Genomic DNA, 21,892 nt, shown 5'->3' with positions numbered 1-21,892 from the left:
TTCCTTTAATTTGTTTTTATTAGACATTTAAAATCATCCGTACAGAAGGTCCATGGTGTCACATAAACGGTAAATGCACCACAAAACATCTACTGAGACTAGATACAGGAAACTTTAGCTTGACAGTCTTTGGTTGGAATAATGTAATATACATAATGAGACAGATACATTACGCATTACCTGTACAACTCTTATGTTTACAGCTCTTGTTTTAATTAGGAAATCATGTAAAGAGTAGATGTAAAATTCGTGTACAGATTTTAACACTGAAATAAAAGTTTTTTTTTCTCCATAAATTAAAGATTTAAATGATTGTGCATAAATGATTTCAAATTGGACAATGTTTAAAATAAATCTTTATATTAAAACTAAATATTTCTTCTCCATTTTCCAGGTCTGATCTTAATTGTTATGTCTACTGTGTTTGATTTAAGAACAGGTGAAAAATTATGTTTTGCCAGGATAATCTTCCTAAATTGCTTTTTTTCATCTGTGAAACAGATTTAGATCATCTGGTAGTGGTGCACTTCAGCCTCTTGTGGCTGAAATGAGTATTACAATTTTTTTCTCAATCTGTTTTCACATATAAAAAAATGAAAGAATTTATAAAGATTATCCTGGCAAAACATTTTTTTCACCAGTTCTCAAGTCATAAACACAGGAGAGAAAACCATTTAGAACAGACTTAGAAAATTAATCACCAGATTTTTTTTGTCACTTGCCTCTCAGGGCTTCCATACATATATGCATACAAATATATTTTTTTAAAAATTGGTTCATACTTCATACAACCGGCTGATAAAATAATGCAGCAGAAATATAATCGAAAAATATGAAACTGGTTACAGAAAGCTTTATCTTGGCAGTTTTTGCTTGAAATTCAGAAGTGGGTTAGATGCATCTTACATGCAATATAATAAAATATATATGCCATGATCTTGAGATATATTGAAATAAAAAACATTTTAAATCCTTTCCTTATTCCACATACTGCATCATATTTGAAAAATAATTAACATGATTTACTTAATTGATTACAATAGCAAGGCACTGCATTTCACTACTAGACCTTCTTAACAATACAAAACAGTCCATCAGCCTCCTTCATTCTTTTGCGTTTCTTCTGGACCTTGGTGGATTAATTAAGTGGAATGGATGCAGTACTAATGGCTTATTCTCCAGTTTGTTCACAGTTTGCACTTTTTGTCTGCTGCGTCTTGTAGGCTTCATATAAAGTATATAATGAGTAGTATGAGAAAAATGGGACCATAGCGTTTCAATATAATTGGGAGGAGAACCACACTCTCAGAACCACCTATGTCCTGTTTTGTTGCCACATAATGGCTGTTGGATTGATATTACAGGTGAGTAGGCTAATGCTCTCTTTGGACTCACTCTGCCCTTTTTGGATTGGAGCCGAGTCCATATCCTTTAAGTCCTACTCCAATAAGTAAGACATGATTCCAATTCCAAAGACAGTAATCACTGACCACAAGTAAAGTATGTTTAGGCCACTTCACAAGCTCCATTTAGTTTAAGAACAAGGTTACACTGTCAAAAAAGGGAGAAAGTCCAGTGTCATGAAGGTGCTCTTTGGTAGGGTATACAAAGGTTAAAAAAAGGGGGAGTCCAAGGCACTCTTCTGGCAAAAAATAAAAAGCCTTTATTCAAATGGCTATTTCATGATGAAATGCTAAAAACCATGCTAGTACATGTTCAGATTGGGTAATACCCCACGCGTAGTGAGACAAACAGCATTCTTCAGGGTGTAGGCCTATGTGTTGTTGTTGTTGTGTGGTTGTTACCCAATCTGAACATGTACCAGCATTGTTTTTAGCATTTCATCCTGAAATAGCCATTTGAATAAAGGCTTTTTATTTTTTGCCAAGGTTACACTGCGTGTACTGTTTTATGTGTGTGAGGCTGCCATTACCCTATATTAGTTCAAAGAGAAATAGGATTAGAAGTCTACTTAAAGCCCCAGGTGCTGTTTAGGTCAAGGCTTATGTCAGCCTGAGTTACTGCTTGACCCATAGCACAGTTTCAGGCTTAATAGCGATTTGTTAAGCATTGGATACGGTTAGTATCAATACCTGAGCAATACTTGTTCCTGATTAGTTGGCAGATGTCTGTCAGAATCTGTCAAACATAGTTCCGGTCAACAGTTTAATCAACGTTCTAAATCATTGCTCACTGGTAACCACAGCGCTGCCTATAGTTTGACCATTTGATCGGAGTTTGCGAGTGATTGAGAAACCTGGCTGAGAAAGTTTCTGACTTTTTTCTCGTAATATAATGACTTTATTCTCATAAGACTTTTTTCTCATAAACTTCTGACGTTTTTCTCATATTTTGACTTTTTTCTCGTACACTTCAGACTTTTTTCTCGTAATATTACGACTTTTTTTCTCGTACAGTTATGACTTTATTCTCGTAATATTACGACTTTTTCCTCGTAAAGTTATGACTTTTTTCTCGTAATATTACAACTTTTTTTCTCGCAAAGTTATGACTTTATTCCCATAATATTACGACTTTTTTTCTCGTAATATTATGACTTTATTCTCGAAATCTCTGATTTTTTTACCCTCAACGTGGCCCTAATACTCCGTTGTACATTTGCACTGTGGCCCTCACTGCATTAGACTATACATACTTAGACTATAAACTGTACTTGCCTTCATCACAATGCTCAAAAGTTTTGCGGCTCCAGACAGATTTTTTTATTATTATTTTTGCCTAAAATGGCTCTTTTGATAGTAAAGGTCTCTGACCCCTGACCTGAGCAATACTCGTTCCTGATTGGTTGGCAGATGTGTTCTAGAACCTGTCAAACATAGTTCCGGTCAACAGTTTAATCAACGTTCTAAATCATTGCGCTTTGGAAACTACTTTACATAACTTAGTCGATCTCTATCATGAATTAATCTTGTTACAAGCAATTTTCTCAAGTTGTTTCCATTGTTAAATGACTATGGCTGAGAAATAACACCGTCCATCTTGTGTATATTGTTTTCATATAATTGATTTCTGCTCCACTTTAAGACAGGACGTTGTGTGATGTACCAGCTTGTCTCTCTGCGCTCCTCCTCCAAGATCTCGCGGGATTTAAGATTAAACGGGTGGTTAAAAAAAAAAAAGAAGGTGGTTCCCTCCTTTCTGCACCGGGCTGACAGCACAGAGCTGCACAGGTAGCTGGCAGTAGTGCCGACGGGCTCCTGCTAGTCCACCTATAGCGACACTTCCCTCTCTGCGTGAGATACAGTCGGAGTGTTTTGGAGGTGAATCCAGCGCATCATCATCATCATCATCATCATATCCAGCTCAGGTCACCTTTACAGCGCTGCTCTCCTACCGGCATTTTCCATCTCCCGAAGATGATACCTGGCAAACGAAGAGCTGCAGTCATGTCCTTCTCGGTGGTGATATTAGGAGCCTTGATGCTGCAGTCCGTCTCTTCACAGAACGGTAAGAAAACGCGCTATCCTTAGAATAAGAATAATCTCTTTATAATAAAAATAATCTCACATCATGGCAGAAAATACGGGTTTTTCATGGAGGGAGGGATGTGTCGCCTGCTTTTCTGCAGTGGAGGCATTTATTAATGATTACAAGACGTGTCTGTGTGTTAAGAAGGTCTGTCCATCACGGATGTCTCACCAGAAGTCTCATTATATAATCCCTTACGTTACACTAAAAGAAACCTTATATTAGTCGAATGAAGCGCGTGTTTTTTGGCTTTGAAATGAAGGGTCAATAAATCTTTGATAGGCTACAATCTGTATTGGTTGGGCTGAAGTGAAGTGGGCCACAAGGAGGCCTAGCTGTGTCCCTTAAAATGTCCTTTGAAGTGTGGATTCAATCAGCAAGGACAAGCTCATTATAGGAAAAGGTGGATAGGAGACATGGTGTCACACTGAAGTTCAAAATCTGTCATGCTTTTCCTTAGAGATAAGCACAGGTCTGCTCAGGTATGTCAGGATTATATGCCTTTAGGAATTCAGTATCCAGCAGTGAATATCACCAACTCCTCTCCTATACAGGGTGAGATCATTCCCCTGCATCAGTCTTTGCAACAGAGCTTATGACATGCATGTAATTAGATGTAGGACCTCAGAAGTGCTGTAAATAGCACCAGTCCTTTTTGCTGCATGCTTCTATTTTTAGAGCAGAGATGCTGCTGCTGCTGCACTGGGGGAACCATGGCTTTAATGTCCTCTTGCAGTAACAGTGAATCTGTTCAGCTCTTTCGCTTTCGAGATGCACTGCACTGCAGAATGGCATTGATTTCTCTGCAAGAGGTTCTACTTGTCCAATTGACCCCTGGGCTCATAAATCTCATCCCCCCACCCACCAAACTGTTTAGGGCAGAATAAAACCCATCTCAGCTGAGTATTTGGAGGGGGTGGATATACTGTAAGTGTGCAAGTGTAGATTTGCAAGAAGCATTGGGTGAAAATCGGCTCTGGCCTTCCCTGGAGTTGACAATGTGTAGGAATGCATTACACATCTCCTCCTTATACTGCACACACCCACTCATCACATCTCTTCTTCAATCAGCACGCCAGTGGATGAAGTTAAATGTAATGGCTTTTTATCTGAGCTAGAACATCTGATATTGTCTTATCTTCTTTGCCTGTTTTCAAAGAGGCTGGATGGTTCAAGAAATGTCACAGTATATACTGTATAAAGCAAATATTATTTATATACCATACCATTAGTCTGGTAATGCAAGATATTAACGCGCACAGCAGCCAGCCTCATCACAGAAGCCATTTGTATCTGCTAATGGATGTTCAAATATGAAGCTATTCCTGACAAGAATCCCTAAGGATGTGTGTTTCATCTAAAGTAGAGTGGCTTTTTACCAAGGAGGCTGTTTAATAGTATCATTCAAACTATTTTTTTGGAGGTAATTTCTCACACAAAAGCCACAAAAAACTGCTAAAAAAAAAATGCAGGTCTCAGTTAATGAATGGATCAATGCAAACAGAGAATTTTGTTGCTCCAGTAATGAATTGAGTGCAATCAATGAGTATTTGGGGATTGTCAGTCTCAGGTTCATATTACTGTATCAGCAGATGTGTCGAGGTGTTCATCAGTACACAGGTCAGAGTGCAATCATCCTGACAAATAAGGGATTGCAATTGGGCTACAAATGTTGATTATTTTTGTTATTGATTAATCCGATGATTATTTTCTCATTAATTGTTTGGTCAGCAAAATGTCAGAAAATAGTAAAAAGAAAATTTAAGTGCCTTAAACGATTAATTGATCATCAAAATTGCTGATTATTTTTCTGTCAGTTGACTTATCGATTAATTCAAAAATCATTTCAGTTTTAATTTGCATTTCTGTCATATTTAACATCAAAGGCATCCTAACCGGGGAGTGTTAGTGACTTTCTTTGTAGCTCTGCTCTTTCTCGGACTCCCAGATACCCTGCACACAAAATATCAAAATGCCAGGACAATTAGAGACGCGGTTGGTAAGAGCAGAACTTTTAAATTCAAGATATGAAGTCAGCTGTTCAGAGATAGACATCAGCATCATTAAACATCAGCACTGAATACTACATTAATGTCCCTCAAGGAAAATGTCAGTACATTTACTTTATATCTAATTCTATTGACCAGCCAGCATGTAAATACTGTATACTCTGTGCTTTCTGTCACCTTGGTCGCTATATAAGTCCAAGTCCATTTACCATTTTCTAATCTCTAGATGTCTCTGGACTCACTTCTGTTCTGATCTGCATCCTGAATTTCGAATTTAGCCCCTTTAATTTGTGGTTATTTTCTGGTTTAAGCTTAACCATCTTCTCTCTGTGCATCCTTCTTTTACGTGAAAGGAAACATCAGGCTTGACTTAAATACTGCTTTCCTAACAAATAAATACATATATATATATATATATATATATATATATACATTTACTGAATCGTTATTTATTAATGAAATAATAAATCGTACAAACCCCTTCCAATTTAACAGGAAGTGTAAACCTTTTTAATGCAGCAATAAATTGTCAAAACTTAATCCGGAATAAAAATTCTAGTATAAAATGTATATGGTGATTGAATAGATCGGCTGCATTGTCACCGATACCCGATCCAGCTGTTTGAGTCAGTATTGGCCCGATATTCGACCTGGTATTGGTGCATCCCTAGTTCCAGCTTTTCTAATGTGAAGATTTAGTGCTTTTTTCTGTTTTATATCATCATAAACTGAACTTTCTTTTTTTTTTGTTGGTCAAACATGACATTTGACAATGTCACCTTGGGTTCTGGGAAATAGTAGTTATTATAGGCAATAAGGGAAATGATTTTGGGGTTTTATTCTGTGATAATATCATCTAATCATAACACACACTTTTCCACATATTCACTAAGAAAATGAACAGAAGCCAGGGTAAAATATGGATATAGAAACACAAAACAAATAAGATAAAACAAATAAGTGCTTTACAGACATTTACGCTTTTAAAAAATGAATTGGAAACAAACTGAATGTGTACAAATTTGGCAATACTGACATAAAAAAAGAAAATAAAAGCAATAAAAGCAATAAAAAGCATTAGAAGGCAGCAGAAAATAACAGGTTTTTAAGCCTTCCTTTTAAAGGCGGTCAGAGTTAAAGCATTAATCGAAAAAAAGAATCGACATATTAATCGATAATAAAATGAATCATGAGTTGCAGACCTAAAATGAATGGCTGGAACAAAACAAGTTATTTTAAAAGATTGTGATGAGCATTTCCTTTCAATTTTCTGACATTTTCAAAAAAAAATTGATAAATCAATTGATAATAAAAAAGGATCAGTTGGTTGCAGCCCAACATTCAAAGGTTAAGAATATGTGGACAATTTAAGATTTATCAGGATCTATAAAAAAAGTACAATGCTGCCATTATAGTTCTAAGATCACCCACGTGAGACACACACAACAGTATGCCAAAACTAAACCAACGTCAACTTGACATGAGTGACGTTATTCAGACGTGTATAGTACAATGGCGTGCAGTGGGACAATGCTACTCGCTCAGCACTTTTCATACATCTAGACTATCCGAGGTGGCAGCATCTGTCTCTCAGCAGTTTTCTGTTAAGAGCTGCGGTGTTGCTTTTAGTTTTCAGTCCGTCACGTTGTTTCCTGGTCCTTATATACACTCGGTTGCCAGTTTATTAGGTGCACCTAGCTAAAACTAATGCAGTGAAATACAACAATCCTACAATAAATCCTCCTACCTTCATGAAGGTGATGACGTTTAGTTTTTGTTGAAACGGTTTAGAGAGGTCTTGATTCAACTGTATGGTCATTTTGGAGGCCGCAGTTTGTCTGTTGAATTGTGACAGGTGTTTCTATTATTTTGTACACCCTAGGGCTGTCACGGTGAAGGAATTTCCCTTGCGGTGATAATGATGGTCTCAATAGTGCGATATGTGGTATTATTGACGCTTTTTTTGCAAATTACTTAATTTATTACCGCCGGTCTATGTATATTAATTACTCCTCCATTGTATTTGTTGTTCAGCACATGTAGGATGTGACTGAGTGCAACGTTTTACCCAAAGCTGAACATTTTTCAACTCTCTCAACACAGAATAAACGCTCAGCGCCTCATCACGCTGCTGGCGTTTTGTAGCATAGTGTAAATGTGCGTGAACATAAACATGGCGGTTGTGGCGGTTGGCTTGTCAATAGTGCGGTATTGCAATATTGCGGTTATTGTGACAGCCCTATTACACCCCATTTATATCAATGAGGGTATACTAAATAACAGAAACACCTGCCAGTTTAATGCAATACAATTCGACATTATAACCTTCATGAAGGTATTGCAAGACTGTTGTATTAGACTGCATTAGTTTTAGCCAGGTGTACCTAATAAACTGGCAACTGAGTGTATATAGGAATCTATTTGTGCCGACAGTAAATGTGCTGGTCTTGATGAACCAGTTGTGGGCTGTGCAGCAGGGTTATGATGTCATCTTGACAAAAAAACAAAACGTGTCTGCCTTGTGATGATCTGCCTGGTCTGGTTGGCCGTCTCTTCTCTTCCCACTTTGTTGCTGTAGAGTGCTTCTATGGAAACGGAGGGGGTCTTTCACCATGCACCCACACACTCCCCAGAGACCCAGAGCTGCAGTTTCTATAAATCTCCTCTCAGTCTCATGTACTCAGTCTCCACGTTGCCTATAGACCATCCTTATGACTACACAGCCCCCCGTCCTCCTCCTCCTCCAATCTGTGCAGCCGTGATCAATTGTTTAATTTGTTTTTATTGCTGTCAGTTCAGACAGGGGACATTTCAATCCTGTTAAATTAACAGTATACAGTCGGCCCGGTGTCTGTGTCCGATTATTGAATAATTATATAAACAAGCACTAATGCTGTTTTCATTATACAGACAAGATGTACGGAAAATGACAAGGTCACTTGGAGGACTTTTGGATGTGTGTGCTGCACGAGCCCGGCACAGATTTATATAATGTCATTAATTGTACAAAATCAAGTGAGAGCAGCCTCGCAAAGACGTCCCAGCAGAATTGAATGAAAACTTCCTAGAAATAGCATTAATAATGGCTTAGGCAGATCTGAGGTCATCTCTCTCTCTCTCTCTCTCTCTCTCTCTTTCTCTCTCTCTCTCTCTCTCTCTCTCTCTCTCTGTCACCAACCTGTTCTTGACAGACAGTTTGATGTTAATTTTCCTGTTTTATATTTTACACTAAGCTGAAACCATTAGTTGATCATTTAATGCAAAAAAATGGCTTAAGTTTTCTATGTCCGGCTTTTCATTTTTTTTTTATATTTGCATAATTTCTTAGTCTTCTATGAAAGTAAATTGAATAGCCTATCTTTGAGTTTAGGACTGTTGATCAGTCCCAAAAAAATTAGTACATGACCATAGGGATACACCAATCCGACTTTTCCAGTCTCGATACCGATTGCGATACCTGGGCTTTGGGTATCGGCCGTTACCGAGTACCGATCCGATACCAGTGTTTAATTAATAAGCTGTATGCCTCACTGTGTGGAAGAGACTGGGATCATTCTTTTATGTGTAAAAAAAATCTTCAAAATGAACAGGAATTCAGGTGTAAACCGTTTTAATGCAGCAACAAATTGGTCAAAATTTACAGGAATTCAAATTCCAGTATGTAATGTATATAGACAGTATATAAACATAGAATTGAATAGATCGGCCCCATTGTCACTGATATCCGATCCAGCTATTTGAGTCAGTATCGGCCCGATATCCGATCCTGTATCGGTGCTTCCCTACATGAACTTGGGCTCTGGAAAATTGTAATGGACATTTTTCACTTTCAAACAATTAATCAAGAAAATTACCGACGGATTAATCGATGATGATAAAAGTTAGCTGCATCTCTGTTGTATAATTTACATTTTCTACATCCTTTGTTTGATTTTAAGTTGTCTGTCTGTCAGTGTCTTTTTGATTATTTCATATTATCTTTTTTTCTGTTTGTCTTTCCTTTTCTGTTTCCTATTTAATTCACCCTGTTATTTTCTGGCCTTTCCATCCTCAACCTGTTTTCCTTTTTTGGGGCTTGTCCCTGGACATGCTGCCCCCTAAACCTTCACCGCCACCACCAGCGGGCTTTGTGAAATCACCTCTTTCTGAGACAAAGCTCACGGGCGACACCTTTGAGCTGTACTGTGACGTGGTGGGAAACCCCACCCCGGAAATCCAGTGGTGGTACTCTGAGATCAACCGAGCAGATTCCTTCAGGCAGCTGTGGGACGGCGCCCGTAAGCGGCGAGTGTCCATCAGCACGGCCTACGGCTCCAACGCCGCGAGTGCGTTAGGTGTCTCTCGTCTCACGCTGGACGATGCTGGGACCTATGAGTGCAGAGCCAGCAATGACCCGCGACGTAACGACCTGCACCAAAATCCAGCCACCACCTGGATCCGTGCTCAGGCCACTATAACGGTGCTGCAGAGTGAGTGGTCACTGTAGAGGAAACACCTCCTTCCCTTCCGTTAGCAGACACATTGAACAGTTCCTGTGTGATCCAGCCTCCCTCAAACCTCTCCAGAGGACCTCTAGCTTCCTCCGTAGGAGCCATCCTCCCCTACAGACTTGGAAAATTAAGAAAAACACTTTATGTACTTTTACCAGCCTAGTTGAGTAATGTTTTACATTGTCGGTTCAGTACATCCTTCAACCTGAACCCTGTAGAACCCAATCTCCTCCCCGTCTCCATTTCCTCTCTACTTAATTTATCTCTTCCTTTAGCTCTCACCTTCTCATTTCCCTGAACTGTATATCATTATATTCCAAAGATGTTTCTTTTGGTTATTATTTATGTCATAACAAGTTTTAATTCTGTTTTTAAAATGTCAAATTTTGCATACTGACTATACTTCCACACACAAATTTGGCCAATGTTTGGTGTGACCTTTTTAATTCCTAATCTATAAATGTTTTTTTCCCCACAAACTATTCTGTACCAGAATCTGAAATGCACAGAACTAAATGGAAACCAAAACTTGTGGATACTGAACTTGGGTGTCGAATGTCAATGTTTTTTTGGTAGGGAACGAAATGTTTCTGTAGCCCCAAGTGTTAATAAGTGCCGAAAGCTGCCATCAAAAGTCTCGTCATATTAGTAATCTTGTTTACTTATTTGTTGATCAGATAGATCCAGATTTATAATCAAAATTTTATCAATTTTAGATGATTTTATGAGGGCAAAGTAGTTTTACAGCTGATGGTCTTTAGGTTTAGACAACATTTACCAGCGCTAGTATCGGCACTAGTTTAAAAAAAGAAAAAGAATTCAAAACGATGCCGAGCTGTTCTGTATATATGAGTGTTTCAGCTTGTGGCAACTCAGGTTGAGAGGTTCACCGGTGTCTACATGTACGAGATGTAGATAATCAGGATTAAGCAGAATACGTCCAATTAAGGTCTTTGCTGTCTGACAGCTAATCCAAGCGAGGACTTTCAACAGGTTGAATTTCAACCAGATTCAAATGTATGTTATTGTGAGTTTCTGTGTTTTTTATGGGATTCCTTCGGAGCTATTTAATTAAAGCTAGAGTCGTCCTCGCTGGCTCCCAGCATGAGTACGTCTTCCATAAAAGGTGAATCCATTGTGGTAGGCTTAGCTACAAAAATACAATCTGAAGGAGTTTATTTTAGCTTTTTAATCAGCTTTTGGGAAAAAATAAATCAAAGTTTAGACCTGCCTGTATTCCAGTGAGTGTAATAGAAATGTCTAGTTGTATCCTGTTCAGAAGCTGGTTCCAGAGGAGCTTTTCCCCACTCAGTCTCTCTATTCTTAATTCCTGATCCTAACTTTTTAGTCAATGAATTCATCAAAGTAATGATACTGTAGGTTTACGTCATGACCATCAGATTCAATATTTAATCCTGATTAATCGCACATTTTGTATCCGTTCAAAATATAACTTAAAGGGAGATTATTTAATACTCATATGAACATGGGAGTGGACAAATATGCTTGCTTTATACAAATGTATGAAAATATTTATTTTTGGAAATCAATTAACAACCCAAAACAATGACAAATATTGTCCAGAAACCCTCACAAGTACTGCATTTAGCATTGCAAACTGAAGTCCAGCAGGCAACAACAGCTGTGAGTGTGTCAGTGTGCTGACTTTACTATGACTTGCCCCAACCTGCATGTGATTATCATAAAATGGGCATGTCTGTAAAGGGGAGACTCGTGGGTACCCATAGAACCCATTTTCATTCACATATCTTGAGGTCAGAGGTCAAGGGAACCCTTTTGATAATGGCCATGCCATTTTTTTTCTCGACAAAATTTAGTGTAAGTCTGGAGCGTTATTTAACCTCATTTGCAACAATATAGTATGACATGGTTGGTACCAATGGATTCCTTAGGTTTTTCTAGTTTCATGTGATACCAGTATCTTCACTCTAGCTTTAAAACTGAGCCCGCTACAATCTAAAAATTGCAAAATGCGTAAATGTGTTAAAGAAATTAGTTAAAAATAATTTGCGTTATCGCATTAACTTTGACAGCCCTAGTTTTAATTCATTTAATCTTGTTTCTAAGAAGTCGTGTCCTTTTCTGTTATTGTGGTGGACTCATCATTACAGCTGAGACCACAGTGCAGCACTTTAGTTGCACAATTCATCTGAAATTGAGCTATAATATTAATTTAAGCTGCAGATTGTACTGTAAAAATTTGTAAAAAACGTAATCTTCAGCTTTCGCTCATTGTTAGTGGCACATGTAACAGACATTTAAGCTCAGTGTGGATGCTTCTTGCTGAAATGCACCGTGGGAGCTGTAGTTGGCTTCTCTACTTGCGTTTTTATGTACACAGGCTTGTACTTAAACTTTTTATCAAAGAACCAGATATTTTCTAATGCTGTTGGACTTTTTTGTACTGATGATTCAACCGAGGGAGAAGTGCTCCCACTTTCCAGTCACCTAGCAATGCAGAGAATAACTTCTACTTAAGGAACCCTGGATGCCTAAAATAATTCCTCCCACTTCACAACTCTATTCCTGTGCTATGTTGTATAAGTGTGTATAAAGTGTGTTGTCTGTCTGGACCTTTTGTGTGTTCTTGTTTACATCCTTCAACACCTCCTCTCACCCACGAGTCCCAGCGAACATCCCTTCTGTCCGTAGCTAATCTGTGTCTCTCTTACAGAGCCGACAATCGCCGCCTCTGATCACGCCACACTTCCTGTGGAAGGCGACTCTTACCTACTGCAATGCAACCTGACCGGCGCCCACAGTGCCCACGAGGAGAGCTACTGGATGAAGAACGGGGAGGAGATCCCGGAAACACGCACCCCAAATAGAAACACTGAGTACAAGTAGGAGTCACGGCAAAACTTTATAAAACCTTTTGTGTTTGTGTGTGTGTGTGTGTGTGTGTGTGTGTGTGGGAGTTTAGCAGCCTGCTGTGAGTTCACGTGTGTGTGTTTCTGTTTCTCCAGGCTGAAAAAACCAAGAGGAGACGACGCCGGAATGTACATGTGTGTTTACACCTTCGAGATGGCTCCTCCAGCAAACGCCACCATAGAAGTTAAATGTAGGTGTTGATTTGTGAGCTGCTGGCGTATTTGTCAGTTTCAAGGCCACATTAGCGCTGTCCCCAATAAAAATGGCCCAAATGGCCTTGAGCACCAGCAGCCCTGTCATGCGAGGACCTGTGATTTCAAACGGCTCTGCTGGCTGCTCATGGGGCAGCCGGCGCCCTTGACACCTCCATCTAACCAATGCCCGGCTCAGTGGCAGCAGATGGTGTCTTGTTTGTCTGATGGCAAGGGATTATGTCTCAACGGTAAAATCTGTCAGCCTTTTCTGCCGTCACACGCATCACTATGGAGGCAAATTGGATTTTATTTGCTTTTATATTACGGAGAGTTTCTTTTCATCCGGGAAGAAAAAAGATTTACAGGCCTGGTAGATTTATAATAAACAGAATACACAGGTATTATTCAGGAATAATACAGGCAGCTTGATGCTACACAGGATCACATGTTCCTCGTAGATGAAATGTTGTGAAGGAAATATTAAAATTTCACTTCTTTTCACACAGAAGTTAGTCAGTCTTGCTAACATTGTACTCCATGATCATGGCTAGAAAACTTCATTATCTTTATTTGGTGGATAAGTTCAACAACAACACTGTATTTAGGTTTTATAATTATGTTTCTCTACTTATTGCAATCTTGTTTGGTGCATTATTTACCCCCTGCAGCTGTTAGTTATCTTCCTAACTCCGGGAAGTGCTTTGTGCATCTTGCTTGAAAAGTACTGATCTGAATACAGTGAAGCAGCTGTTCATTGCCTGAAAAACTTTATTTATGGAGCCGTTTTCCATAAGCATTGCTTACTTAACTAATATTTAAAAGATAGATGCAATAAAAAAATGTAATTAGTTTGTACTTGAGAAAGAAAAGATGAAAAGCAGAAATTAGCACAAACCCATTTATTATTTTCATACAACTCACAGTAGAGCTGTAGCACTTTATTTTTTTTTTAATTTCTTGAATGTATTCCTGTTTAACAATTGATATTTGTTATTTTTTTTTTAAGCTGCTCCTGACATCACAGGCCACAAGCGTAGTGAGAATAAGAACGAGGGCCAGCTTGCTGTACTCTACTGTAAGTCTGTGGGCTATCCTCACCCTGTCTGGACCTGGCGCAAGTACGACAACGGCATTCATAGGGTATGTGATATATGATAGTAATGTAGTTAGTGGTGGTGTTTTACTGGACTGCATTATATTGACATGTGTTTCTAATATTCTTCCTCCCTTGTTTTTGTAAATGGGGTGGGCAAAATATTAGAAACACCTTAACACCACTGAAAACTGCAACTGCGATAATAAACATATACTCATCAAAACGGAACATTATTATGTTTTTAAAGGCAGAATTTATGGCTAGTATTTAACTGGCTTAGTTTTCTACACAAACCTGTATTAGAAGACGTCCACTACTCATTTACTAGCTACCTCAACAGAAGGGAAACTCTTTGCAAAACTATACTTATACTGAGTTACTGTAAATATTCAAGCTCAAGAAGCGATTCGTTTAAGACTTCACGATGACCTCAAATGGAAAATCATGGGTTGTACATCATTTCATAATAATAATGATAATGAATGACTTTATTTGTACAACACCTTCCAAAACGAAGTTACAAAATGCAAAGTTAAAGTGCTCTATAGGGGAAAAATAAGATTAAAACAAATCAGCATTACAATTAGATAAAATCCAGGCAAATAAAAGTAGAGAAAATTAAATAGAATAAGATAAGATATAGTAATATAAACAAATAAAACTGATATATTTAAATACAATTTAGGAGGCTGTCCATGAAATACCTTTATTATGTTATTTCATAACATGGTCCTGTAATACAGTATGAAATATTATGTAATGTTTTAAAACCTCATAACTATGGCTGTCAATTGATTAAAATATTTAATTGCGTCCATAGTTAATCGTGATTAATCACAAATGAATCACACATGTTTTTTATCTGTTCAAAATGTACCTTAAAGGGAGATCTGTTAAGTATTTAATATTCTTATCAACATGGGAGTGGACAAAAATGTTTGTTTTATGCAAATGTATGTATATATATATTTATTATTGTAAATCAATTAACAACACAAAACAATGACAAATATTGTCCAGAAACCCTCACAGGTACTGCAGTTAGCATAAAAAATATGCTCAAATCATAACATGGCAAACTGCAGCCCAACAGGCAACAACAGCTGTCAGTGTGTCAGTGTGCTGACTTGACTAGCTAGCTTTAAAACTGAGCCCGCTGCAACCTTAAAATCGCAAGTTGCATTAATGCGTTGAAGAAATTAGTGGCGTTAAAACAAATTTGCGTTGATGTGATTTTATTGCATTAACTTTGACACCATTGACCCTCAACATTATTTAGTACATTGCTTTCTTCTCCCTCAACAGGAAATTGACAACTCAAGCGGACGCTTCTTCATCAGCAGCAGAGACAACTACACTGAACTCAACATTGTCAACCTAGACATTAATCTAGATCCAGGCGAGTACCACTGCAACGCCACCAACATGCTCGGCACCCGCGACGAGAAGATTGTGCTGAGGGTCCGCAGCAACTTGGCCCCCTTATGGCCTCTTCTGGGGGTCTTGGCCGAGATCATCATCCTGATCGTCATCATTGTCATTTATGAGAAGCGCAAGAAGCCGGATGATTTACAAGACGGTGAGTAACCAGCGGCGGTGCTTAAAACTGTTTTATTATTTCACTGTTCACTGTATTGTTCAGCTTTGACAACGATCTCTCCGATGAATTTTGTCCAAATTCTTTTTGCATCCCAAACCCCTGTCAGCATGGTGTTGTGCAATGAGGTGACTGTGAAAGGAGGCACACTTTGTTTTCTGGTGACTGCCTTAAGTCATTCCGTCGTCAGAGACACTAACAGAGTCACCTGACACTGTGCTGTGCCTGCATTCAATAATTCAGTCTGGCGAGGTTGACCCAACAGGCAGACACTGTTGCAGGAGGTCGCACCTTGTCAGGACAATTTCATGCATTTAATATTCATGAGAAATATGATACTGCAGTGTTGCGGAGGTGGACAGTTTCAATTATTTACGGCTTTCCAGGGACCTTGCGCTGTCCCCAAGCTACTGCAAGCTTAACCACGAGACACATCATTTAGCTATACAATCTGCGTATGCCAGCCTGGGATTTTTTAATACTACAGAGTACTTAATTTTCAAGAGTCTAGCTGCATCATAAATTATGCATTAATGGTATTTGGGTGACCTTTTCCTCTCAAACAGAATTTTGATGTTGTCACATGCTGATTAGATGCAATGTGCAGCGGATGACTGACAGCTCAGAGCTGTGTCAGTCAGTCAGTCGGCAACACTGAACAGGAATATATTCATTATGGTTCATTACATGGTGTTTAAGTCACCTTGAGAATCCTCCCAGTCTTACAAAATAGATTGCATGAATCATAAAGCAAATTCTCGCATGTAATGTCACTACTTCATATTTTACTTAGGTTAGCTGGTGAATATTTTAACAGATTGTTCCCCTTTTCCCTAAATTGCAACACCTAAACCATGATTGTGGTAAGTGTGAGACTTGTGCATGCGTCATGAATTTCAACAGGCATTCAGCTTCATCTTGTTCCAGTTCACAGCACAGTACACAATTCTGTTTAGCGCCTTTCAAAATCTTCCGTTTTTAAGATTTTATTTGACAAACGGTGACTCCATGTTTTTGCATCGAGCCGCAGCAGTGAGATGGCATGCAAGCAATCATTTCTACCGTCACTGTTTGACATCGCTTCAATGACTTTATTACCCTCAGTAGAGGGCTGATATTAATGGAGCTGCTCTTCACTAATCTCGCTGAGTGAACAGCTGTTCTTCGTGAGCGCTGCCTGTCTGTGCATGACAACAGTATTATTTTTTTTTTATTTGAATTTTGCCTGTATGTGATTGTTTTAATGTGGTGTTGTGCTGGATTTCACTGTGTGTTTGTGAGTGACCTCATGAGGTGGTTTTTCCTGCGGCATGACAGCCTGTTGTTTCCTATTTTGTTACTTCATCTAGGCTACGTTTTCATCCAACAACACAGTCTGCACACGCAGTACTGTTGAAACTATAAAACACTCTGTGCACCATGTGTCAGTCACAGCTAATTGTTCTTAATACTTTATGCTTTCTGTAAAAAAGACTTAAAAAAAACACTTGTCACTTCATCAACGTGTGCAACTTCCTTGCGATTATTTTATTTTATTTTATTTCATTTCTCCATATCTTCCCTTGTTGCCTCAGACGATGACCCGGCAGGTCCAGCGTAAGTATAAACATTTTACCTTCAATAACTTCTCTCTGTTTTGCTTGATGACGTGTGTTTTTATTGTAGCTTATCACGATATATCCACTCCTGACTGTCTTTAGAGTGCAGTGTACAGTACACCATAAATCTGGGTCATAAAATAACTGGGAGCATCATGTTTTTATAATGAGTCAAGTAAGGACATGTTTTCCTGTCGATGACAAGTCACCATCTGAATTGTCCGGAAGCCCTGCCCATGATACTTGACTTAAAAAGGCCACACATTACTTTAAGTACCCCTATTACCAGTCATAAGCAGTATAAAAACATTTAATAAATGGATTATAACACACTATAGTGCAGTTGTAAGCAGGAATAATTGTTAATTGAGATGAACAAACCTACAAATCATCAACACCATTGGTAGCTATCGTGAGTGATTTTAGTGCAGGTATTTTTTGCATATGGAGCTCAATTCATTGACGGAAACGGATCCATTTCCATTTCCAATTTAGAATATATTTAAATAGGGCTGTCAAAGTTAACAAGATAATAACTTGAAAATTTAACATTTTCAAAGGGGTCCCTTGACCTCTGACCTCAAGATATGTGAATGAAAATGGGTTCTATGGGTACCCACGAGTCTCCCCTTTACAGACATGCCCACTTTATGATAATCACATGCAGTTTGGGGGCAAGTCATAGTCAAGTCAGCACACTGACACACTGACAGCTGTTGTTACCTGTTCCTTCTGGACAATATATGTCATTATTTTGTATTAATTGATTTCCAATAATAAATATATACATACGTTTGCATAAATCAAGCATATTTACCCACTCCCATGTTGATAAGAGTATTAAATACTTGACAAATCTCCCTTTAAGGTACATTTTGATCAGATAAAAAATATGCGATTCATTTGCAATTAACTATGGACAATCATGCAATTAATCAGGATTAAATATTTGAATCAATTGACAGCCCTAGTTTAAACCTTTGTACGAAGCAGTGACAGTATTGTTACTTACTGACAGCTGTTGTTGCCTGTTGGGCTTCAGTTTGCCATGTTATGATTTGATTTAGATTTTTTTATGCTAAATACAGTACCTGTGAGGGTTTCTGGACAATATTTGTCATTGTTTTATGTTGTTAATTGATTTCCAATAATAAATATATGCAAACATTTTCATAAAGCATATTTGCCCACTCCCATGTTGATAAGAGTATTAAATACTTGACGAATCTCCCTTTTAAGGTACATTTTGAAAAGATAAAAAATGTGTGATTAATCACGATTAACTATGGACAATTGTGATTAAAAGTTTGAATCGATTGCCCTAGTTTTAGTTCTAAATAGAATTTAGTCTATAAAATGGCAAAAATTAGGCTAAAATTACATCACAATTTGTCAGAGCTCAAAAAGATGACTTGAAATTGATCAATTATTCTGAAGTATCGCATTTATAATTACGTCAAACAGAAAAGCAAATTTCTTGTGTTTTTATTTGATAAATGACTACAATGATTTAACAGTTATTAGAATTGGAGTCACATTACTTTCTGCCAATCATTTAACTGATCATTTGACTAGTATGCACGTTTCATTTGAGATATGAACTGATTGTGTTGTTTACTTCCTGCTAAAGGAAAACTAATTCAACCAACAACCACAAAGACAAGAATCTCCGCCAGAGGAATACGAACTGAGCAGCCTGTCTGCTGAGTGAGTATTACATTATTAAGAGGAAGCCTGATGATAAATATGTATGACAAGCCTGTGGCTGTCCACCATGTGATCTTATCACTGAATGCTCTACTGTCAGACTGCGCTAATGAGCTGAATGTTCTCTTTATTTGCAGGTTTCATTACACATGTATTGACCATATGAAGGTAAACAAGAAGGGAATCCTCACCAGTTGTTAACAGGATGTATCTGCCGTTAAGTATGGTTGTTGAGGAGTTCAGTGAGGCATGCCTTATGATTTTACTGTGCGAGGGTGCGAATATGGAATTGTTAACATTATAACCATTGTTGCTGCATGCAGTTGTTGACGTTTATGATTTTTTCCCCTCTTATCCACTGATTTTACATTTTTACTACTTCTAAAATAATGCATGCAAGATGTTGACCTTCTGTTTGATACAGAAATGGCTTTTTATTTTGGGCTCTTTTCTCTGAGAGTGGCTTCATTTAGATAATCTGTACTGTGTGTTCTAGAGGAAAAACAAAACTTGGCAATGTAAAAGTAAATGCCACCATATCTGGTATGACAGTTGTGTACAGTTTTAACATTCCCCTGCATACCATTTTATCAGAAAATATTTATTGCATTTTAAGGGCTTCGCAATGTCCCTCTAAAATTGATTAAGATTTACTTTACTGTATGTACTGTATGTATTAAATCACTATAACTATGTATCAGATCACCATTAATATAAATATATTCATATGATATGATGCACTTAAATGTTGAGGATAATGAAAACTGTATAAACCTACTTTAGGAAATCTGTACTAATCATTCTAACATATTGTTTTATAATCATGTGTATTGTACAGCATGGCTATTATCCTATGCAACTATTATCCATATCAATATAATGAAAATCATTGCAGCTTTTGATTTCTCTGTGACAAAGCTTTAAACTAGTATAGGATCACCGTAGAGCGTTGACGGCATACTACACGGCTGCATGAATTCTCTACAGCTGACGTGGGAGGCGGCGAAAGAAGCCCACGTCAGGACTGACACATGTGAAGCAATTCCAAGATCCCCCGACTCATTTTTAAGAATAAATATCTCAAAAAAGAAAGTGTGTCTGTTGAGTTGTCTTCTTTGTACAAAATATTCAGTTGTACCATTTACAGTTTTTCTCAATCGCTTTGTCTCATTTTTTTTAAACAGTCTCAAAATTCTGTTTCATGGAACATCACAACTCTATTGCATGTTTGCAAAAAATGGTAATTCAGCCAAAACACTTCAGTCATGCTTCAAAACCTAGTTATTGTGTCAGTAAATTGGTCAATGCACCAAAATGAAAAGTTGTCTTGTCATCGTGTGAGCCGTACTGGTCAAAATGTTTAGGTGTTTTTTTCACCACGGCAGTCAACCCTGGAAATCTCTGTTTTGTTCTATGTTTTTGTTGAAACTGACGGCTTCGGCCTACTATACATGAATATCAATTTTATCTAGCTGTACTGTTGTGTATGGCATGGAGATTTTTAGATTCCTATTTCAACAGTAGGTCAAAGTTTATTGGGAAAAGTCAATACTGTAGTCACTACACGGAAAAGGGATATGCACTTTTGTATGTATAGTTAATGTATTTGTGTAGCAATGTGTATGTATTGGAAATTAACTTTTGATCTTTCATTAAAGTCATATACTGCGAGCGAAATTTTGCCACAAAATGACATCCATGCCAAAAAAACAACATCCCCACAACAATGAAAAAACCTGCGGTAGTGCAGTTAAAAAACTACAAATTGTACCTCATTGTCACAGATATTTATGGAATATATACAGTATGTACGTCTGACAGATTTGGATAATTGAATGGATCATTTTGCATGTGACGGCTCAAACGATGAAAGAATGTTTTGAAGACAATTTCACTGAGAATCAACTCATCAGTTTTGATCTGCAAGCCATGTGCAAGTTGCTTTTGTGCTAAAACACGTGCAATTTGCTTGATGAATGAGAAAGTCAAAGCTGTTGTTAACAACAAACTTATTGTTTAGAGATTTTAACTTTTTGTTTTGAAAAAAAAAAGTATTCTCATTCAAGAATTGGCCCAAAGCGAGTGAGGAAAAACTGTAATGATGCACACAGGCCGTCCCATGAGGATGCAGGAAAGAGTTTGTTGAGAACGGCGCCATCTAGTGAGGATTTGAATGACTCTCAGCAGACGTGTTGAACATGATGATGAACCTCACATCAGAGGAACAAGTTTCAAGAGCTTATCATATGCACAACAATTACAGTGAAGCAGCCAATTAAAACTTCCATTGACCATGAAAATCTTAGATCTCAGGCTCGGACCAACAATGCTCATTAAAAATGTATATTTAAAAAAAAGGAAAATCACACAAGTAAAAGCAAAATGAGAATCTGCCTTGATTAATAATTTCTCACTTGGTTCACAAAAATCCCTGTCCGACGAAAAAGATCAGTTAAGACTTATGAACAATACATACTTGATATGTTGTTTTATTCTACTTTATGGAGTTCCTTTTTAGCATCTGCAAGGATACAAGATGGAAACAGACTTTGAAGCAAACTTGGGCTCATTTACAGCTCAGTTTTTTCTCTTCATCAATGAGCATTGATCAAAAATATAAAATACTCAAAAACCAGACACCTAAGTTCAAGAGTAGCACTATATTTAAGCACACAAAAGGTTATTTTTTTACTCTTCCCTTACCATATTTTTTCTTTCCAGTGTTTATGATGTATAAATTCCAGATTACATGTGAAAAGATGGAAAATGTGACACTGCAAGTACCCAGAGTTAAATTCTAGAGCTGAAGTTTCTGGTTAG

At 37.7% G+C, this 21,892-nt stretch overlaps 2 protein-coding genes across 4 annotated transcripts; both read left to right on the top strand.

Moving 5' to 3' along the window:
* The first annotated feature begins 3,126 nt into the window (after positions 1-3,126).
* Positions 3,127-20,164, top strand: nptna (neuroplastin a). 3 transcript variants are annotated; one of them, XM_037767977.1, is made up of 8 exons: positions 3,127-3,468; positions 12,684-12,852; positions 12,976-13,070; positions 14,081-14,214; positions 15,476-15,749; positions 17,342-17,363; positions 18,996-19,072; positions 19,210-20,164. In XM_037767977.1, exons 1-7 carry the CDS (start codon positions 3,378-3,380, stop codon positions 19,054-19,056), a joined length of 846 nt encoding a protein of 281 aa, XP_037623905.1. In that variant the 5' UTR covers positions 3,127-3,377; the 3' UTR covers positions 19,057-19,072; positions 19,210-20,164. The 3 variants fall into 3 exon arrangements, with proteins under 3 accessions (XP_037623905.1, XP_037623907.1, XP_037623906.1); XM_037767979.1 differs by having other exon boundaries at positions 3,128-3,468; positions 17,357-17,363; XM_037767978.1 differs by lacking the exon at positions 17,342-17,363 and having other exon boundaries at positions 3,128-3,468.
* On the top strand, positions 9,161-11,434 carry LOC119487256 (neuroplastin-like). Its single transcript, XM_037767980.1, has one exon. It carries the CDS (start codon positions 9,586-9,588, stop codon positions 9,982-9,984), a length of 399 nt encoding a protein of 132 aa, XP_037623908.1. The 5' UTR covers positions 9,161-9,585; the 3' UTR covers positions 9,985-11,434.
* Positions 20,165-21,892: the final 1,728 nt, after the last annotated feature.

This window comes from Sebastes umbrosus, chromosome 4, assembly GCF_015220745.1.
Source record: "Sebastes umbrosus isolate fSebUmb1 chromosome 4, fSebUmb1.pri, whole genome shotgun sequence".
NCBI lineage: Eukaryota > Metazoa > Chordata > Actinopteri > Perciformes > Sebastidae > Sebastes > Sebastes umbrosus.
Note: the sequence above shows the minus strand (reverse complement) of the source record. Positions and strands in the feature narration are given on the sequence as shown.